This window comes from Mytilus edulis, chromosome 11 (genome assembly GCF_963676685.1).
Source record: "Mytilus edulis chromosome 11, xbMytEdul2.2, whole genome shotgun sequence".
In the NCBI taxonomy this organism is placed as follows: Eukaryota; Metazoa; Mollusca; class Bivalvia; order Mytilida; family Mytilidae; genus Mytilus; species Mytilus edulis.
Genome location: NC_092354.1, coordinates 13,391,832 through 13,413,862, shown reverse-complemented (window position 1 = coordinate 13,413,862; position 22,031 = coordinate 13,391,832). Strand labels below are relative to the sequence as shown.

At 30.8% G+C, this 22,031-nt stretch overlaps 1 protein-coding gene across 10 annotated transcripts in view; it reads left to right on the top strand.

The window, feature by feature from the left end:
• The window catches only part of LOC139495179 (aminopeptidase Ey-like), a 79,802-nt gene that overhangs the window by 35,368 nt on the left and 22,403 nt on the right, over positions 1-22,031 (top strand). For 2 of the 10 annotated variants that reach the window (XM_071283377.1, XM_071283386.1), the window contains exons 19-21: positions 635-775; positions 9,094-9,175; positions 12,062-13,674. The exons of 3 other annotated variants lie outside the window; for them this stretch is intronic. In XM_071283377.1, coding sequence (XP_071139478.1) covers positions 635-775; positions 9,094-9,175; positions 12,062-12,205 — 367 coding nt within the window. In that variant the 3' untranslated portion in view covers positions 12,206-13,674. Of the gene's footprint in view, positions 1-634; positions 776-9,093; positions 9,176-12,061; positions 13,675-18,133; positions 18,275-18,336; positions 18,391-18,979; positions 19,021-19,886; positions 19,975-22,031 lie in introns of those variants that run through there. 5 more of the 10 variants (XM_071283381.1, XM_071283383.1, XM_071283385.1 and 2 more) reach the window with 5 other exon arrangements.

Sequence of the window (22,031 nt, the reverse complement as noted above, 5' to 3'; positions counted from 1 at the left end):
TAAAGTTTACATTTTGAACAATTGTGACTACTTTTGATATACATGTATATGTGCTCACTTTTGAAGGCATCAACCAACAATTTGTTTTTCCACCAAATGATTTACTTGGAAATATGTTGGACAAGAATAATGTTTTGCAGCCTTTAACATGATACAGTTAAAATGTCTGGGATACTTCGGTGGCATATTGTTCGAATTATTTTAACTATTATATTCACTAACCCGTCATGACTGACTTGCAACCTCAAAACCAGCACATGTTAGAAACGTCCGAATCCAATCTTTAATAAATTCAATTGTCATTTTCTTTTGCCTTAATTCGCTTGATAATTCTGGTTACCCGTCTGTGGCTATCAATACAAATCCACCTCTACAATATAGACAATGAAGTGACGTTAAATACGTACACTCAAATTAGCCAATCAAAATGTTTATTTTGAATGATTTAAAACTTTTTATAACAAATTAACGAAATAAACTTCATGCTATAAACAAGTTTCAAACATTGTTAGAATTCTTCTAGTGTAAATGAGTTTATTTTGTCTTTTAATGTGTAATCAAGACGTAAAAAAAAATATAGGACACGCCTAAATAATGTTTAAACTTATATTATGTTTTTGTCTATTTTATATAGATATCTTAAATATACATTAATTCCCGAGGAGATTCGGAAACAGGATGCAGTTAGTACTATAGTTTATATATCTAGAAATACCATTGGAAGATCTTTAGTATGGGATTTTGTTCGAGGAAACTGGGATTTTATTTTCAATGAGTAAGTACAGAATATTTAATAATTGATCTTGTGGCTTCATTCTACTGTATACCTTGAGTATAAGGAAACATAAAATATCGTCATTTATCGTTTATATAGTATACATCACACTTCATCGACATAAAACAAATTTATGTCTTCTAAAGATTCGTATGATACAAAATGTCGATGTTTTATAGAACGACGAGGGTGGTTTATAACGACCTTTATAAACAATGAGAGTCTTGCACGGTCGATTTGTATAGATTTAAACTGTCATGGCCAAAATTGGAGGCATTCAAAATGTTCAATTTGCACAACAGCTATTTAAAAAATATTTAAACAGCAATATGTCTTAATCTTAAATTCCCAATTGAAAGGGAAGATGGAAAAATATTTTAAAAGAAAAGAGGATATGTCATCTATGTAATCAAAATATTGGCGACGAATATTACTATTTGTGTGTTTGTTCACATCCTAGTGTATCACTTCTTAGAAAAAATCGTGTACCTAATTATTACTTACAATATCCTTCAAGGCAGAAATTAATCGGTTTACTTTCATTTTGCAACATAAAGGTGTATAGGAAAGTATGTACTTTCCTTAGAAAGATTACTTATTTGTTATAGATGCAATTTTTATACATTTAAATATATTTATGTACTCACAATCACTTTCTGAATAATAAGAAAGAATTCTGTACATATGTAATCCTTTAAACTCAATAGGTAATATATATAATGTATATTTCTCAATGTCATGAAAATCACGTGCTAATATCGTACACTACTCTGCCGTCGATTCATATGTATACTTTATAATGTTTTGACCTCTTGTACACGTGTGTGTCTATGGAAATAAAATATTTTGTCTTGAAAGAACAGTTTTATTTTTTATAAAAGCGTATCCTCTTTAATAACAGTTAATTAATTCATTAACAGAATTTTCACCTGGAATACATTGAATTTATTTCGAAAGAATTTGTGAGTGATATCACCAGGTTCGCATTACACATATGCGAATATTACTCATAGGTTACTGTATGTATTATACAAAAACACATGAATAATTGATATTCAACATTTTGTACAACTCTTAGTTTCAGTCAAGGTGTTTTGAAATTTGAGAAATTATTCAGTGGAATAACTTCCAGTTTCAATACTGTTTATGATATCAAACAGGTAATATGGTGTTGTTATATTTGTGTTGTAAAATACATGTTGTGCAGTAAGTTTTTATGTTGCTTTTGTTAGTTTGGTTTTAGTAAGCATGTTGATAAGCTTCTTAATTAAAACTTTAGAACATTAAACGGTTAAAGCAATAGAGAAAAAAATAAACTTAATATGATAAGGCATTGAACTTTAAGCTACCTAAATTTGTATTGGTAAAATCATTCCGATTAATTTAAATGACTATATTTCTAATTTCAATGTAGCCGTCAAATACCAGCAACGATTTTTGTGATTAAACCTTCAGCCAAAGTAAAGCCGTGGTTATGTTATTGACGTAATTAAGGCTTTAGAATGTATTTATAGATCTGTATACAATGCAGGCGGTCACGGAGACAAATGTATCATTATGCCATCTCCAGTATATGCTGTTTCTTTACATGTGTCTGTCTTCAATGCTCTTCAACTTCGTACTTTATTTGGACTTTTTAGTATTTTTTTGGATTTGAGTGTCACTGACGAGTCTTTTGTAGACGAAACGCGCGTCTGGCGTATATACTAAATTTAGTCCTGGTATCTATGATGAGTTTATTTACAACCACTGGGTCGATGCCACGACTGGTGGAGATTTATTTCCCCGAGGATATCACAAGCCCAGTAGTCAGTACTTTTTGTGCTGACATGAATTGTGATTGATATGGTTATATTTATAATTTGACTGTTTACAAATTTTTTAATGTTTGAAATAATAAGGCTTTTCTACCTCAGTCATAGATAACCTTAGCTGTATTCGGCATAACGTTTATGAATTTTGGTCCTCAGTGCTCTTCAACTTCGTACTTTATTTGACCTTTTTAACTTTTTTGGATTTGAGCGTCATTTTTTATTGATAACCTTAACCACACAAAACTAAGATTTATCAAAATTTTTACTCCAACCCCTGTTAAAAAGCCATCTTTTGGTAACAAGGCAAATAAATTAAGTTGAAAAAAGAAGCATTACATTTAAACATGCCGTGAAATACATGTATTTATCTTGTTAGAATAATCGTACCAACTTTGCAAAAAAAGTCCCAATATTTGCTTATGATCGATTTTACAGTTTTATTATATCGAAATCTTCGAACTTATATTTACCAATTTTCACTTTTATCAGATAAACAGAGAATTCACTGATTCAACTTTCAACTCATTCTTAAATTTCTTTTTTACATATACATTAATGTAGGGGTACGTTATTGGTCAAACAAAATCTCATAAAATATGACACTTATTCATCTGTTCATTCGCAAATTTGAAGTATCAGAATATCCCGGGAACAATTAACAGAACAAGACTTTTCAAACGTGACATATTTTGTATGATCCAAGTCGATGGAATTGAGCTTATCGATAGAACAGATGGACGATACAATCCAATTTCACATTTTCTAACTACTAGTAAATTTGGTAAGCATATTGTATTATATAAGATATCATCAAATTACATAAATATTAATAATCTACTTTAATATAAAATTTCTTTCAACATTTTCAATAATATAATATTTTGTGGTTGCATGTATGGTAATTTCATTTGTTGATGTAGAATTTTGCACGTTGCATGTTTATAGATTTTCATGTTCGTTATGTTTAATCTATTAACTATTAATAATATTTGTTGTTGTTGATAAATTTGGTTTTGAAAGCCGATGAGACATAGAAAGACAAGACAATTTGAAATACATGTAGATAACACATCGAGTACAGACTTACTACTTTTCTTTTTAGAAATTTCATGGTTTTTAAGGATCTGATGTTTGACATTATTTCTATAATTTTTTTCATATAATGTTTTGCTATTTTTAATTGTTTTCCCATTATTATCTTTTCTTTATATTTCAGCATCTGCATAATAGCTATTATTTATTGTTTTAGATAATCTCTGTCTTTCGTGTTTCATTTTCCTCCATCTATACTAAATTTTCTCTTTTTTTTTAAATTTTTGTTTTCTATGATACAACTTGTTTAAAAAAAAATGCATAATTGCAAATACATTGTTCCTTGTTCCATTGATAGTTTTTTATTATCAAAACTCGTGCTAAGTAAAATACTATGTTGTCCTTTTTCGTTTCTTTTATAAACAAAAGAAAAAAAAAACGTTCTTCCAAAGCATTATTTATTATATTTAAATGTAAAGACAACCAAATGCTTCATTTTATATGTGTTTAAGATATTGGTTGAAGGAAAACAAACATTATTAAAAACAAAAATCTTGCATTATCTGATTCACGTTTTAAATTTCATGATTGTTATTATAAAAAGAATTACAAATGTACAAACTAATGCATTAACACAGTGAGACATTATTTTTTTCAGATGCATTCTTTTGTGAGTGTGTATCCAGATCTTGGGACAGGAACCAGAGCTTTCTACCAGGCAATAGAGAAAACAAAGAGTAATATACGCTGGATGGACATGAATTATGATATAATTAAGAAATGGCTAATTGCCAATAATCATTGATTGAGGTTTTTGTATTGAATAATCCGTACCATGGTGGAAGTATTGATAATAGAGCTTATGCCGAGAATCCAAAATGATGGTTTTAACATAGCACGAGAAAGCAGATGATACTGGAGACAAACTTCCGATAACTCTATATTCAAGTCTTTTCTGAAATTATACGAGGATTGTTTATTATTCGTGTGTTCAGGAATGTAATCTGACATTAATGCAGATACTATGAAGACAATACCTGTTCCTGATTGCTCACAGATAAAATGCAAATTTGAAAATCTTTCATTTAACAAAATATATATTGAATAGAATTGACTTCACTAGTTTCATAATTTAGAAACGTAACTAATAGTATTACGACGGGTGTTACAAGTGAATATGATTACTGATCGACCCCGGATTTTTTAGGGCCGTGTTGCTCAGTCTTTAATTTTAAAATGAGGAGATGTGTTATGATTCTCATTGAGACAACTGTTCACCAGGAATTTCAATTAGTCGGTTGTTTGCAAGTTTGTGGTTTAGTATTCGATGTTGTGTTTGAAGACTGTGGTTTGTCTTTGCAGTAATTTGTTTTTACTATGGCACTGTCTGTTCTTTGTCAATTATGAGTTTAGCTATCCTTTTTGGCATATGTATCTTTCATTTGTAATACAGATGATATATCTGTTTTTGAAACACATCGAATTTTATAGGTTTAATCTGTAATACACATATTGATATTACCGAAGCCTTTCTTTTTTTTCTTGTTTCATCATTTTTATATACACTAACATTTCCATACCCTTTTAAGTTTATTCATTTTACCCTTTTGGTATTTTGTTGTACTATCACTTCTTTTCAAGTTCTTTTTCTTATTATGGTACATACGGTTATATCTTATTCCCCTCGCTAATTTAATCACAATTGGCCAATCTATTTAACAGAATGGTTACGTCATGTGTACGGAGTATTGTTAGTAAGAGCAAAACTTGCTCTTGTGTACGGGTTTGATTTATTGCCTTGCTTTAGGTGTATACAAGTAAAAGGAAGAACATTCAGCATGTGTACGTTTTAACCCTAGAATCCAAGTTCACATTTGGTTTTCGTCCAGTTTGGATTTGCGCAAATTACAGGTGTTTGTTTAGTTTATTCTGGTTGTGTTGTTGGTTTGGATGGTGGTGTTTTTTTCGGCTTTTCTTATGCGTCTCTTATTGTACTATTTTATCGTCCTACCTTTTCAGAAACAATTAAACGAGTAAATGAATATTCTAGAATTATGTAATAGGTCGTTTATGTATTATTATTTAATAAAACAGTTTTTAATAAAAGGCAATATTTCAGTATTTTGTTTTTCTTAATGCACATATCAATAATTAGTATATCCGCCGCATGGTATACTACCAGCTAAAAAAAGGTCAAGAAATACATGTCTCTATTATAGGATTTCAAATGTTTGGCCTCGAGCGTTCCCTGATGAAGGTAAATTCAGAAAAGCGCTTCGGACGCATTGGACTTATTAAACGTGTTGTTTTCAATTTTTTGAATATAAATCTAGAGTTTTGTTTTCATATTGTTGTCAATATAATGGAATTTTATGCGACTGTCATACACGTGAAAGGTTAAACACGTTAAACTAGCGATAACTCCAGGTTTGATCCACCATGTTTTACCTGATGAAATACCTATTAAAAATCAGAAACATGACAGTTGTTTTCCATGCATTTAATTGTTTGAGTTTCCTCTTTTTCATTTGATAAGCAATTTATATTCTCTTTCGATTGTCAGTATTTTCACCAACTTCGACTGACATTTATATGATATTATGGCAAAACACGCTTTGAAAATGAAGTTACTTTATGTATCACACATTTTCTTTCCAAATTTTTATTTCGTCATATAATTCCTCCCAAACCATGTTTAGTTCTTACAAAATTTAAGAATGTTGCTCAACAATCAGCTTGAAAACTGTCGGGAGAAAACCAAGCCATATACATATTGGTGAACGAACAACGTAAGCTGTATTTTGGCGAAATATAATAAATTGTCTGAACCAAATTAAAGAAGCAAATTTAGGCATAATTAGGATTTTGGAATTTGTTGAAGTCAGGTTAAGGACATTCCAAACAACTGATTAATCTGGTATTTATACACACATGTTTGATATTAAATTAGATTCTTTATAATGATAATATATGACAATAAAACAAATCTTGACATTTGAAGTATCCACTATATGCACGACCTTCACCATTGAGCAAAAGGAATAAAGTATATCAAGGTATAAAAGATCACAGTTTACTATCATTGTTATTTACTTGGATTAGTTTCATATTTTTATACAAATTAATGTAATAATTATGGAAATATCAAAAAAAGAAAAAAAGACAATCACAGAAAATTGAGCATACCCTTGACAAAGGAATATGATATGAAATTTAGTTTTGTAAATAAAATACCATATACACATATTTGCTTTTAATTTGTGTGGGAATGAGTGTTCTTGGTGAATGTGAATCCTGAAAATGCACTTGACCGCAACAAATATTTCAAGGATCAATTTTAATTTTAAAGGAACTCATTTACCCTAGAATAATTCACGAGTCCGTATGCTGATATGCCATATGCAAATTTTCCATGAGTTACGGTTGTTACTTTGTTCTTACAATTGATCATTATAGGGCATCAACGTTTACTCATCCGGAGTAATGCATTTTCAATCAGATTTACTGTATTGGATGTTAGTCAATGCACTGGTCATAAGTGTTATCTTAAAACACACTAGACATGTAGTATAAGCTCAAATGGTACAATTATGCACAAGTGTGAAAAACACTGGTGTTTACAGTCAACATTGAGCAAAATCAATATCGAATAGTCAACCATTAAGGTAGATGAGATGACAATTATAAAACAGTTCAAACTATTGCATTTTTAAAGAGAGAAAAAACCAATGTATATAGTGTATAAATAATAAGATTGTCTCTGTGTTTCTTTTATTTTATTTGTTCATACACCTGACTTAAAATAAGAAGAAAGAAATAACAATTGATGTTATTTGAATAGTAGTTAAGTCAGTCATAAACAGCAAAATCCGAAGCTTTCAATTTGCATTACCATAATAATTATGTTTAAAAGAAACCAGGATAATTCTCTAACGATTAAGTTTCTGGATTAAGCGTCTTCCTAAACTAAAAGCATAGTCACATTTATACATCAATAATAGGATTGACACTGAAGTCGAAAAATAATCGCAAAATACCTTCGACGAAAATTGTAATAAGTTTGATTGTTGCATTTTTATATAGTAATCATCCATTAGGTGTAATGTAAATATAAAACGTTTAGGACTAGCAGCATTTTTGTGCACCTGTTCGGTGTGAGCCTATGTCTCGTGTGTGAAGTCGTAATTTGACCTATAATCATTTACATTTCACACATTGTGACTTGGATGGAGAGATGTCTCATTGGTACTCATTCAAAATCTTCTAATTTTCATCAACGTCGAGTCCTTGTTTGAAATCATGCATAAAATAAAGGAGAAGGAACACAAAACTTCATAAAACTGAATACAGAAATAATATTTCCAATGATTATTAAAATAGTTAATAGAAAATAAGGATAACAAATTTATTTCTAGGATAAGGAAATGATAACGTTAATCAACTTGCTTTGTATTGAAGAGCATTTAAATATTCAATTTTTCGTTCATTTATCATTACAACGTAAATATTATAAACAAGAAAAGGAAGATTTATGATACAAAATGCTTCATTAGACAATGTTAACAGTTTTCGGAACAGCTACTAGTTTAATAAGTCGGTTACAAGCCAATAGATATAGAGAACTCACTTCCTCTACATATATTGTATTGATTTTCACTTTCGTAAAATAATGTATGCAAGATTTAATGTTATTAGGTTGAATGGCAAATATAGCATGCGTCTTCAGATCGATTTCAAGTTAACCCTTATTACAAAAAGTAGAGTCCGCCTGGGAAATGTTGACACACATGAAATACAGATTTATTGGTTATGAAAAAATCAAGTACTACCTACGGTCACTTTACACACATGTAGCGATGATTCTTAATCTGCACACACATATGGCAATCAACATTCTCTACACCAGGGATTAGATTAAAACGATTAACTATCTTTATACTAACAGAACATTTATAACATCCCGCACAACTAAAACGAAGGCCCTTCGTTGGCAGCTGATTTATACTTTTTGGAGTTTTGGATCCTCTATGCTCTTCAACTTTGTATTGTTTGGCTTTATAACTATTTTGATATGATCGTCACTGATGAGTCTTATTTAAACGAAACGCGCGTCTGGCGTACTAAATTATGATCCTGGTACTTTTGATAACTATTATTGCCGGTAGAAAAAATAACAACATTAATTATATCTCTATTTCAAAGTTATTTTCCTCTTATAGTTAATGTGTTTACCTCAGTTTTAGTTTGCAACCCGGATTTGTTTACTCTCAATCGATTTATGACTTTTAAACAGCGGTATACTACTGTTGCCTTTATTTATCTTTGGAAACAAAATTTCACCTTTTGCAAATCTTGTTTATAATATGCATGATAATAACTGAACAATATTTACATTTTCCATCATGATTTGTTTTCTGTTGTAAATGCAACAATGAAATATTTTAAAAATGTCATTATTTTTTTATTTTGTAGATATGGTGGTGGTGCATTTTCCTTTTCGCGTCTGATAACTGGTATTACAGCAAACTTCAACACCGAATTCGACCTAAAATTGGTACGTCAATATTATTAATGTTATGTCATATTGTATAACTCTTACCCAGTAATGAGGCATTTAATATTATAATACTTCAGCTTTATCATGTACATCTTTTGAATATTCATTTTATTAAATTTACTGTTTGCAAAAGTATAAATTACTCTAAATTATAGGGATTTTCTGGTAACTTAACGGAAAACCCTTGCCGTTTTTGGCACAACCTTTTTGATCTTTTGGTCCTCGATGCTGTTCAACTTTGTACTCGTTTCGGCTTTCAAACTTTGGTATCTGTGCGTCACACATGGGTCTTGTGTGGACAAAATACACTTCTGGCGTATTAAAATTTTGAACTTGTTGCCTTTTGTTGGCTGTTGTTCGTGTGATTCTTTGTCTATTGTGTTCTCCAATTTATTTATATTGTAGTCCTGTGTTGTCATTTTGATGTTATATTTCACATGGCCATAAAAGTGCGAGGTTTGGCATGCCACAAAACCAGGTTCAACCCACCATTTTTTCCTTTAAAAATGCCCTGTACCAAGTCAGGAATATGGTCATTGTTATATTATAGTTCGTTTCTGTGTGTATTACATTATAACGTTGTGTCGTTTGTTTTCTCTTATTTTTGAGTGTAAATTCACATTGCGATAAGACGTGTCACGGTACTTGTCTATCCCAAATTCATGTATTTGGTTTTGATGTTATATATATATGTTATATTTGTCATTCTCGTGGGATTTTGTCTATATGTGTTACATTTTAGTGTTATGTCGTTGTTCTCCTCTTATATTTAATGCGTTTCCCTCGGTTTTAGTTTGTTATCCCGATTTTGTTTTTTGTCCATGGATTTATGAGTTTTGAACAGCGGTATACTACTGTTGCCTTTATAAATATGTAGGACTGTAAAGTGCGATAGTACTCTAAAGTGCGATGGTCACCCTTAAGTACGATGGTCTACGCTAAAGTGCGATGGTGTCAGACGCTAAAGTGCGATGGTTTCAGACGCTAAAGTGCGATGGTTGTTTGTTTTTTAACTGCGATCAGAAATCACGCTAAAGTGCGTTGGTATGACACGCTAAAGTCTGATGGTATAACGGGAATGTGGTTCAGGCAATGGTTTTCGTTTTTTGCTGACGTCCTATTACATTTTAGTTTATTATTTTAATTATGTGTCAAGTCGTAGTCTTTCTCTTTAGAATTATGTTACACTGGTAATTCTATACATTGTAACCCTATATAGCTAGTTTCGGCATGGACCAATGCTTTACGTTGACGGCCGTATGATTATTATCCTCATACATGAACAGTATTTGGGATTGGATGGATAGTTTATTCTACATCTTCTTATGTTTATTTAAAGTACGATAGTTGTCCAAAAGGTGTAAATGTTACACTGTAATATATTTAATACATCCGGAATTTAGTGGAAGTCGTTTTTTAGCAATAAAATGATATGTTATAAGACAATTCCCTATGTTAAAGGTCATACTTAAAGTTGCATATTTCAATGACATTAGGTCGAAGATAGATAGTTGTCGTATTGGCAATCATATACACATCTGTTTGTTAGGTTGCTCTCTAATTGACATATATTTATTATTTAACAGAAATAACAAACCATATAGTATTTGTTTTGTATTGAATAATTCAATTAGAAAGTTACTGTTTTGATTAAAGTTTTTTCTACAATTTCACAAATTAAGTAAACCTCTTCCAGCAAAGACCAAAATTTCCAGATTGTGCATGATTATTTTTTTTTCTTCTTTTCTTTCTTTTCTCGTGTAATAAAAATCCGTAATCTGGACAAACATTCACGTCCTGATGCTGTCGAACGTTGCTAACGTCAATGCATGTATTTGCAGAAAAACGCACTTTTGCGTATCAAACCATCGTACTTTAGCGGAGGCCAACACACTTAAGCGTGACCATCGCATTTTAGCGTCCCCATCGCACTTTAGAGTCCTACAAATATAAAGCGCCTGACACATTTATTTTAATTAGCTAACATGAATTGCCACGTCCGACTTTAGTCAACTGCAATCTAAAAGTTTTAAATCACAACAGTTTTAGTTTGTAAACCGGATTTGCTTTTTTCTCAATCGATTTATGATTAGGAACAGCGGTATACTACTGTTGCCTTTATTTAGCTGACGGCAAGTTATGAAATGATAAGAACGTAATAGTGAATTTATCTGAGAAAACCAACCATAAACATCGAAAATATATATCAAGGTTATCATTCTTGATATAATGGATTAAAAACTTACAGCATTGATATTTTTTTAAGATTACATGTCTATGAGTTATCAGTGTTTATCTGATTCAATCATAAACAAAATAGTGTTGGTATAAAAGGGAGTTGTGGTATAATTGCCGATAAGGCAGCTCAACAAAAAAGTGAAATAAAAAGGGGTTAAACGGATTAAAAAGAGGGACTTGAGATACCAAATTGACAGTCAAACTCATAAATCGAAAATAAACTGACAACGCCATGACATTAAAATGATCACGAACACTTGAATGATAAAATGTTCACTGTTATATATGAGGAGCAGTCCTCCAAATTCTGACTGGAAAACGATTCAGTTTGTCCTATAAATAATTTTAACAAACTGTTTTCAAAATGGTCAACGTTAACAAAACCGGATTACTGGACAATGAACCAACAAGGTGTGAATTAGCTATAAAGACAAAACACTAAGTGATGTAACTCCAAAATCGGGAATTATTTAAAAGCTTGAAATGTGCCTCGATTCTTTTGTAGACGCAATGCGCCTCTGTCGCAAATTCAAAATGTCAATCTTGGTATCTATGATGAGTTTTTTATAGATTAAATTTGTATACTAATGAAAGTCTATATTGCGTTTATAATGATGATAAATTTGTGACATTTTTATATTACAGGTCAACACTTTTAAAGACAGTATTACAAATCTTGGATCAGGAGCAAGAGCTTTTCAGCAGTCCATTGAGAAAATAAACCTGAATATAAATTGGATGACCAAAAATTCTAAGATAGTACAGGACTGGTTAGAAACAATGTCATAGATAACACTGATAGATGTAAGAAAGTGGCTCAGTAGGAAACATGAACTAAGAGGCTGAATAAGAAATGATGATGCATGTTATCACATAGTTGAGTGATAACAGTTATAAAAAAAAAATCATAAATGAATTAAAACCAATACGTGTAAATGTTATTTGCGTTTAACATTCTTGTTTCCAGCACCAGCTGTAAACGATTATTACTACTATTTTTATAATACTATATATTGTGAACTCTTTATAATGATGTACGCATTATAATTTGTACTTAATTATTGTATAAGTAATCTGTATTACTTTTACCAGAATGAGATACAATGTAAGGATGTTTAGTACTTTCCTGGTTCTCTACACGACTTTCGTACTTTTATAACTTCATGCTTCCGTCTTCTACAAAACGTTGATACCATATATTTATATAAAAACTCTCACATTTATTTTATTGATAAATAGTATAGTTTTAGTGCCTAACGACTAATTGATTGTTCAAAAACCATGGAAACATAATAATGTGTACAAAACATGTAATATATGGAATTTCCTTCATTTAATTTGCATCTCGTATACGATATGTTATTGTTTGCTTTAACGCATTTAAGCATTTAAGCATATCATGTGATAATATTAGAAGATAATAAGAACATTTTTTACTTACGAAGTTATATTTATGCATGTGAAAGTAATATACTTGTAAATGTAAATCATTTGCACGCCTTCATTAGTATATATTTGACCGAATTAAAGAGACAGGTTATGATTATCTTTGTCATATAAACTTATCAAGTATATATTCAAGAGAAACCCCTTTTCATTTTTTCTTTTTACAATAATGATCTGTATCGTGTGTATGGAAAATCATCCGTTTATTTTCATATTGGTATCGACAGAACGACATACAAGCAGTATAAATGAATTATTTGACGTTTCTTATGGGATTAAGGGCGCCGTTATACAACCACTTTATTTTGAATTGATGATAGTTACCTTAATTCATTTAAACATAAAGTTTTAGACATTTTTATAGTGTGTTTTATTCAATGATATTGCAATTGCACTAATATTGTTCAAAATAAAATTATCCTGTTGAACCGGACTTGCATTCAGGTTGCAGATGCAATCAATTTTAAACTACAACTGATGTTAAGTAATAACTCTTAGCACGTGTACGATAGAACTATAACCTACATTATAATCAAACCAGAAATATGCAAGTATCAATCTCTGTTGAATAAATTAACACTTAGAATGAATGTGTTATTGGTATGATAATTAATGTGTATGATTGAAGGTCATTGTCTTAATCAAATCTTAAAAATATAGTAAATATATTAGCATTTTATTTTTGCTTGTTTATTAATTTGAAATATTTCAATAATTTGTGTATACCTATAATGTATACAATTTCCAACTTATAACTGTTCATCTTTGTAATAATCATAAGACAATAAAACTTGCATCGTATTTATAGAAAATGCTTTTTTTCTTGAAACATAGACATAGACAGCCAAATGTTGTAATAGACAATTTAAAAAGTCTAACAGTTTCCTATTATCGTTGAAAAATAACACTGCATTTGCACATTATGGTAGGCCAGGAATACATTACCTTACTTAACTTTTTTTAAAATCCTCTCGGAATGTTGATCCGCAATGCTCGGCGCCTTTGTTCTTTATTTGGCTTATCTAACTTTTTTTATTCGAGCGTCTTTGATGAGTTTTTCTTGACAATACGCGCATCTTGCGTCCGTAGTTTCAATTTTGGTATATATGATAACTTTATTATACTTATAATCAAGCAACAGTAGCCTACCGTTTTTCAAATCTTCTAAATCGGTTAAGGAATACAAATCAAAATAACAAACTAAATGAGGAGTCGCATTACTCCAAAGGAATAAGCCTTGTACGTTGACTATCACGCGTCTTTTTCTAAGTACACATTAATCACAATGAAAACACATTGCATCATATCTAGTAATTGTTCTAATGACAGCAATTTTACTTTACAAATAATGTCGTCACAAATTCGTATTGGTTGATTTCAGAAGTGTTTGGGGAATATAATTGTATATTCACCTGTCTTTTGTTGATGAATTTATATTGACCTCTTGATGTCTTCAAGGTCCTTAGTTAAGTTGGTGGCTGAGTGGTCTAAACTTATGTACCACGAGACTGCCAAAACTGACTGAAGTACAGTTCAAACCCAGCACATGGTATGTGCTTTCGATTCCAATTGTAAAGGATAAGGAAAGCTAGCCGAATTTCTGTTTTCCTCCCTGTTCTACAGATTACTTAGTCCAAATAATTATGACGTCTTGAAAGGCTATTATATTTTTTTTCTTTGACGCCTTACTTCGACGTCATAATGCTGAAGCCGCCATTTTCGGATGGACTTTGAGAGCATATTTTCTCTCAACTTTGAGACCCAATTTAGCCATCAAATTTTCATTGAAGGCTAAAAAAAATTGCATATATAAAAATTCTTACCTTTTATGTGTTTGTTTGTGCAAAATATTTCCAATTAATCCCTACAGAAATAATAATATAAATAACAATTCCATCCGAGGCGGGAACATGTCGACTGCATTTTTTAAAACGTTTATCTGATTTCTTTTTAGTAGATTGTAAAATAATTTTTACATTAAACTCGGTAAAATTTAGACAGACCCGAATTTCCGGAACCTTTGTTTTACATTATACGGAAATTCAGGTCCGTCAAAATGTACCGAGTTTGGTTCAAAAATATATTTTATACTTCTAAAATGAAGCATCTTAAGGAGAAATCAGCTAAACGTTTTAATAAAGCAGTAAATTCCCTCTCAAAGTCCATCTGAACATATGAGTTTGGTGTTATGACGTCGAAGTAAGGCGTCAAAGAAAAAAAATATAATAGCCTTTCAAGACGTCATAATTATTTGGACAACAGATTACTCTGACAATGAAAACTGAACGCTACGAATTAGCCGATAGTGTTAGAAGTGACCAGTTAATTAATCTGTTGGTTATTCCAGTTGTTTTTGTTGCATTTCTTATTTCTACTGCAATTTTGTCTATTCACGCTTGATGTAGTGTGATCATAGCAAAACTGCGAAAAATATGGAGAAACAGGTTTGAAAGCATGTTGATATAGATATAATCTTCAATAGGTGTTATAAACTGTTAATACAAAGAATAGAATGAAATTTAAGCATTTATAAAACAGAGCAATTTGATCAAAATATTTGAATCTAAAAGCACGACCCTTTTCATTATGATTTGTTTCCTTGATTTAAATAATCATTCATTTATCCTAAAATTTGTACTTCTACCCTTACAAATACAAAATTTAGTCCTGGTATCTATGATGAGTTTATTTACATTAGTCTTTCTGGTATTGTTAATTGGCTAAGTACATTTGTCATACATGTATTTAGAAAATTAATATTTTCTCTTAGGAAAAGGTGTAATTTGATAAAAGGGCTAACATTATTTATATACATGAAGCATTGTAAAAACTAAATTTATTTTTGCTAATTCAACGAAGAAAAAACATTTATAAAAATTTCAAAAAAGATAATGGAGGTGTTAGACAGATTATAAATCCTGTTTATACCTACGAAAGTTTTTTTTTTATATTTGAAAAGTCACATGGTATAGGCTTGCAACACAAATCCAATTGCATCACTGCCTTTGCTTGCAGAAAAGGATTATAATGTTCTGAGCAAGAGTAAAAATTTCTTTTATATAGTTAGTTTTAGAAAACAATTCTCTTTGCAAGCCTCCATCGTCATTAGAGGAGGCATTAAGTGTAACCCCTGTCCGTCCGTAAGTAATTCTTTAAAAAAGATGCGTTTCGTGGACGTACTCTTTATTATTTATCAATTGTTTCAAAGGATGTTTCAACTCAGAATGATATTTAAGAAATAATTCATGGAAGCCATAGATTGTTGGAAATTTACACATGGCCTTGTCCGTGATATTCTGAGCCTTAGCGAGGGAAAGTTAACGAATATCACGGCCCAGGGCATGTGTAAATTTCCAACAATCTATGGCTTCCATGAATTATTTCGATTCTAACAGGACAAATACGGTCATTAAAAAACTGAAGCGAGGGTGGTTATGCTGTGTGTGTGGCTGTCCTTGTTTCCTCCCTGTTCGATAAAGATCAAACATTTCTAATAAATATGTAGTTTGCATAGATTATTACGTGAATAACCGATAGAAAAAAATCTGTTTAATTTTTTTAAATCCCAAACCTAACATTTGCCATTTTTAAAATTTACATGTTTTTCTCGTAAGATACCTTCAAATCCAAAGTTCACATTTCGTAACTAAGGAGCCGCCATGTTGACTTGATGAAATCATTATATATGCGAATAATGGAATAGAAAACAAAACAAAACCTACCTCAAAAATTAATTGTAAAACAATATTATACGAATTTCGATGGTTCACGTAACAGAAAACGTTAAACTCAAGCGTTTTTATTTGTATGACGTCATGTTATGAAATAACTTAAATGCGCCAATAACAGTAATAGACTTTTGCGGAATTTACTTTTATCTTTATTTTTTTTATTTTTCCGAGCTCATGTGCATTACTACTTATTATTATGAATCCAAATAAGAATAACATTTATTTTCTCTTTTTTCAATTGCAATTTTTAAAACAATAAAATCGGCAAAGGGTTTGCAAATAGGTTTCAATACATGTGGATTTAAGTGGGAAGTACATTGTAACTGCCATTGTTATGTATATCTCTGAGAAGCGCTAAGTAAAGATATATCGATAATTTTATCACGGAGTTAACAAATCGAAAGGAGCGCGTCATATTAGAATTGTTATTAATTCATCAGACATATAACATAGAAAAAAGATTTGCCATACGAGAAAGGTTTGAAATTACAAAATGACGTCAATAATAAACGATAGAAGAGTAAAACAAAGTTTCAAATTATGAATATTTATAACACTTTATAAATTTCTTAGTAAAGCTTAAAAGAGGGACGAAAGATACCAGAGGAAGAGTCAAACTCATAGATTGAAAATAAACTAACAACGCCATGGCTAAAAATAAAAAAAGATAAACAGACAAATAATAGTACAGAAGACACAAATCAATCTAAAAAAGATGTTTAATTTAGATGAATAAATAACACATTTTGAAATATGCTAAGGATCTTAATCGTAAAGCAAAATTCATCTTGAGTTAACTTGAAAATAACAGTCTTGATTTGCCAGATTAATAAGTATTAAACGGATAGTAAATCCTTAGCTCAGATGTCATCATTTATATTTTTGACAGCATTATTCAATTCCGTGGCAGTTTATTTGCGATCTTAGAAAAGGAACCAATAAAAGATAAGATCCACATTCTACATTTTCATTATATACTCGTGTTATATTTCTATCGAAAAAAGTATGCATAACAGAATCTATTGAAATAACGATTCTACGGTTAACTAAGAGCATTTTACTTGTTACATATACAATGTAAGGAAAATATCAGTTTTTGTATAAAGTGAGACATTCGTAAAAGGCGAGGCTCTTATTGTTTTTGGCCAAAAATACTGAAAGTACTAAAAAAGAAAGACAAAGTTAACAATGTTATATGTTTAACACTTTAATTAAAACTTATTATCCATCTCTCAACGAACAATCATTGTGACGAAAAATGGCGCGACATTTATAAATGTATACCTTACTTTATGACAAGTTATTATTAACAAATTTTTAAAGCATACAATTGCAACATGATTTAACTGACAACCATTATCAGTTTGACATTTCCAACCTACACGTTAACGTAAACCATAAACAGATAATGAATATTTGATAACATTCGTTTATCTATCATCATAATTAAATATAATACTACTACTACTCAACACACTAATTCATTTATGATATCATTATTGCGAAAAGCGTCATTATTTATTTATCCTTTTTTATTCTTAAAGTATGTAGGTACTCTATATTTCCCGCCGATTACCATGCTTTGTATGTATAGCATATGATTTGTAAGCCTTAGATAATTCATATATTTATTACATTAGTTGCTTTTTCTGGTTTTTTACACACTATGTGTCGGATGTTGGTAAGTCTTATATCGCCTGACGGATGTTGGTAAGTCTTATATCACGTGATGGATGTTGGTATGTTTTATGTCACGTGACGGATGTTGGTAAGTCTTATGTCATGTAACGGATGTTGGTAAGTCTTATATCACGTTGTTTATGTTTGTGTTAAGTTCTGATTGCACATCTTTAAACTTTTCTGTTTGATTTATTGATAAATCATATAACATGTTATAACTGTTAACCTACCTATCTATTGTTGAAGATAAACCTCTAAATAAACCTATGTCGTGTGAAAAGTTGGGCTTCTAACGATTCGGGTGCTCCGAAAAAGTTGGACAGGGCCACTGGTCTTAATAAAATCAAGTTTAAATTAAAAGATGTAATAATGTCGGAATGAGCAAATAAAATTCTAGATATGTACAATGGTTATAATAAGCTTTGTGAATTTCGAAAACATTAGTGTGTATCTTTTAACAATTATAATAGTATTCTGATAGTGATTAAAAAAACCATAATAAATACTCAATGTATTTCCCCTGAGTACAAACATATACCATGCCATTTTCTTAAATGTTTCTTCTATTGTCATACTCTTCTAAATAACAATAAAACAGTAATCCTGTAATGCAATAACTGAAAGCATGAATAAAATAATATATGCTTACATCTGTAGTAAATGATTTTCACTTTAAAGTTATGATTCAATATAAAATACATTTCAGATGTTTGTACGTGCGTTCATACATGGATTGATTGATCAACAGTAAGTAATAAAAAAGCATTAAGATTGTTTAAAGGACATTTATTTTAAACGGTACAATATAAATATCATCTTCAACAAACGTATCAAAACCGGGCAAGATATTATGAAAAATCAATAATCGACAACATTGATTTGATTTGAATAAATAATAACAGTCATTATCAAAGTTTAATTAATGAAAAATAACCTTTTTTTTGTTAAAAATTGAAATGCTGATCAGAATTTTTATAAATTAACCGAATTGCAATTAATCGTTCAAAATAATTATATTGTTTTTAAATTATTGTAGTTTGACCTATTTAATAGTAGGTCCGAATATAACCTGCAGTGACTATCGTATATTATTTGGTCATTGCCTATTTTGTATATACAGAGGGGCAAAACATGCATATGTCGGAATGTCATCCGAATTTCTGAAAGAATAGTATTTTTTACGAATCCCAAAAACTACCTGCAGTTTTTTTCGTCTTAAGTAGGGATTTGTAGCTAAATCTTCGGTTTTCTGTGCTGTGTACTAATACTTTTGTTTGTCCATTTGTAGTTTGGTTGTTTTTTTTTTACCCTGAGATTGACTAATTTTTTTGAGTAGATTTATTATTTTGGTATATCCCTTCTCTCTGTTTTATTGCCCATGGTAATCTAAAATTAGATATATACTTAATGATTTTTCTCATGTTACATTATACAACGTTAAACGTTTTCGCCTGATTTGATTATGAAATATTTAGTGAGTAAAATTAGAAACGTAAGAAGAAATTTCCATATAATTGTTAATTTATACCAATATGAGGAAGAGATTTTAGTTTTTTTGAATTGTTTTTTTCGTGATTAAACAATTTTCTAATCCAAAAACTTATCAATATTTTATGTAACATATGTTCAAAAAGTATATATAATATTAGTATAAAAATGTCACATTATTCAATTTTTCCTCATTGACAAAAGAACGTGCAGGTAGGTTTAAGATTCTCATATCACTTTGTAGAGTCCGTGGTAACAGTACACTTATACATCTCAAGCAAACTTGGAATGATCATAACAATTAAAAAAGCTGGTTCTGAATGTTAAACTAAATAGTCAGGTTTATAAATGATATCATGATCAAGTATATAATGGTAATTTTAATTGCAAGTTGTTAGCTTTCATATTTATGTAGACATTCGTTTTCTCTTATTTAGTACCAATATAACCTTAGTAGCAATAAAACAAATTTACCTGCATATTGGATATCTAAATCGTTAGTCATTCAAAAATTGGCGGCTGCTACACAGCCCTTGCTAATGCCGCGTTTACACATTGCCGATTATTGCTCCCGTTCGATATCAGACAGCGATAAGACATGAAAAATGAAAAAGTCGGATTACTATCCCCAATTATCCGGAATGTCCTATCATTGTCCGATTGCAGTCGTTTTAGTTCGTTACAGAATCCTACGAGTCGGGAATGGTCCGGATAGTTCGGCCAAGCACCCCGACAGTTAGGTGCGTCTCATAACATTCGGGGGAAACTCAACCGATTTTATCTAGTGGGATTGAAAGCGTGACTATGTCGTGACAGATTCTGCTGTATCGGATCAAAATCTTAACAATGTTCTGTGTTTTATGGACGGTGTCCTGTGGAACGGGAGTGATCTGGAGAAATTTTTTATTACTGTTTTTCTGCCGATTGAGTCTAGATTGCATTCAGATCCTGTCGATTGTGAACAGTCCCGTTATCAATACGGAATTCGTCAATGATACACTCGCCAGAGTCCCGACAATTACAGAACCCAATACGACTGAGACCAGACAAAGCCGTTTGCAATACGATAGAGCGGATTGTGATAGGATTATGTCCCGACAGTACATGATAATCACGAATATGCCGACAGTTTTCTAACAGATAACTTCCGTCAGCGTAGGTTCACTGTCTGGTCACTGTCTGATCTCTGTCCGATTACATTCGGTAGAATCGGGACGCTGTCGTGACAAGTTCGGTCAAATTTTACCATACAAAAGATCAAACCGGATTAGAATCAGATTGAAAACGGGTTTTTGGGACAAATTCTCGTTGAAACGGTTCATTATCGACGCTTCCTGACAAAAATCTGATTGTTGTCGTGATTAAATGAATTTTTTTTACAATTTTATTTTAAGTTTGAATTTCCATCCACGATTCATAGGATCTTGATTAGACTTTTGAATGGTCCTGTCAAGGAAGGTGGTAAAAATCGGGAATGTGTGACCCCAGCTTAAACGTCACATGTGACTTACCAGAAAGTTGGTGAACCAGGGTTATGCAAAATAACGTCTCGTCGTCCTTTATATAAAATAGTTTATTGGAAGACACCAACATCTTGTTGATAAATATTCCGTATAACCTTCAAAAATAATACAAGATGATCTCGAAGTATGGATTATTGGTACTGACGTTGTTTATCATCTTTTACAATAACATATTATAGTATACTAATAAAACCTTTGTTAAACTATTTAATAATGGATATAGTTACGATACTATTGTCATGTCATCAGAGATTGCATACTATTTTGGCTTTAATATTGTCTTTGCAGCGGAAATAAACACATTTATTCTAAAACTAGGTTCTGGCATGATACGGGTTATGTTCTTCTCATATATTTTATGATGATATAATACTAAACCCCTAACGGGGGGATTGTACTTGATATTTATATTATAAAGATATGACCTTTCAATCAGTTTAATTGAGGTCTGGAGCTGGCATGTCAGTAACTGCTAGTAGTCCTTTGTTAATTTATTTATCATGGTCATTTTGTTTATTTTCTTACCTATACTGACATCAGACTCGGACTTCTTTTGAACTGAGTTTTGCTACACAAGACTCAGCTTTGAATTTCAAAACCAAAAGTTAAAAAGGTCAAACAATACAATTGTTGTTTAATTTGTAAAAGTCAACAGAAAGCTGCAGCATGAATTACATTTTAAAAGGAATAATCGTTTAACTGAAATGTGAAAAACCCCAACGTCTTTGCTTTGAAAAATTTGAACAA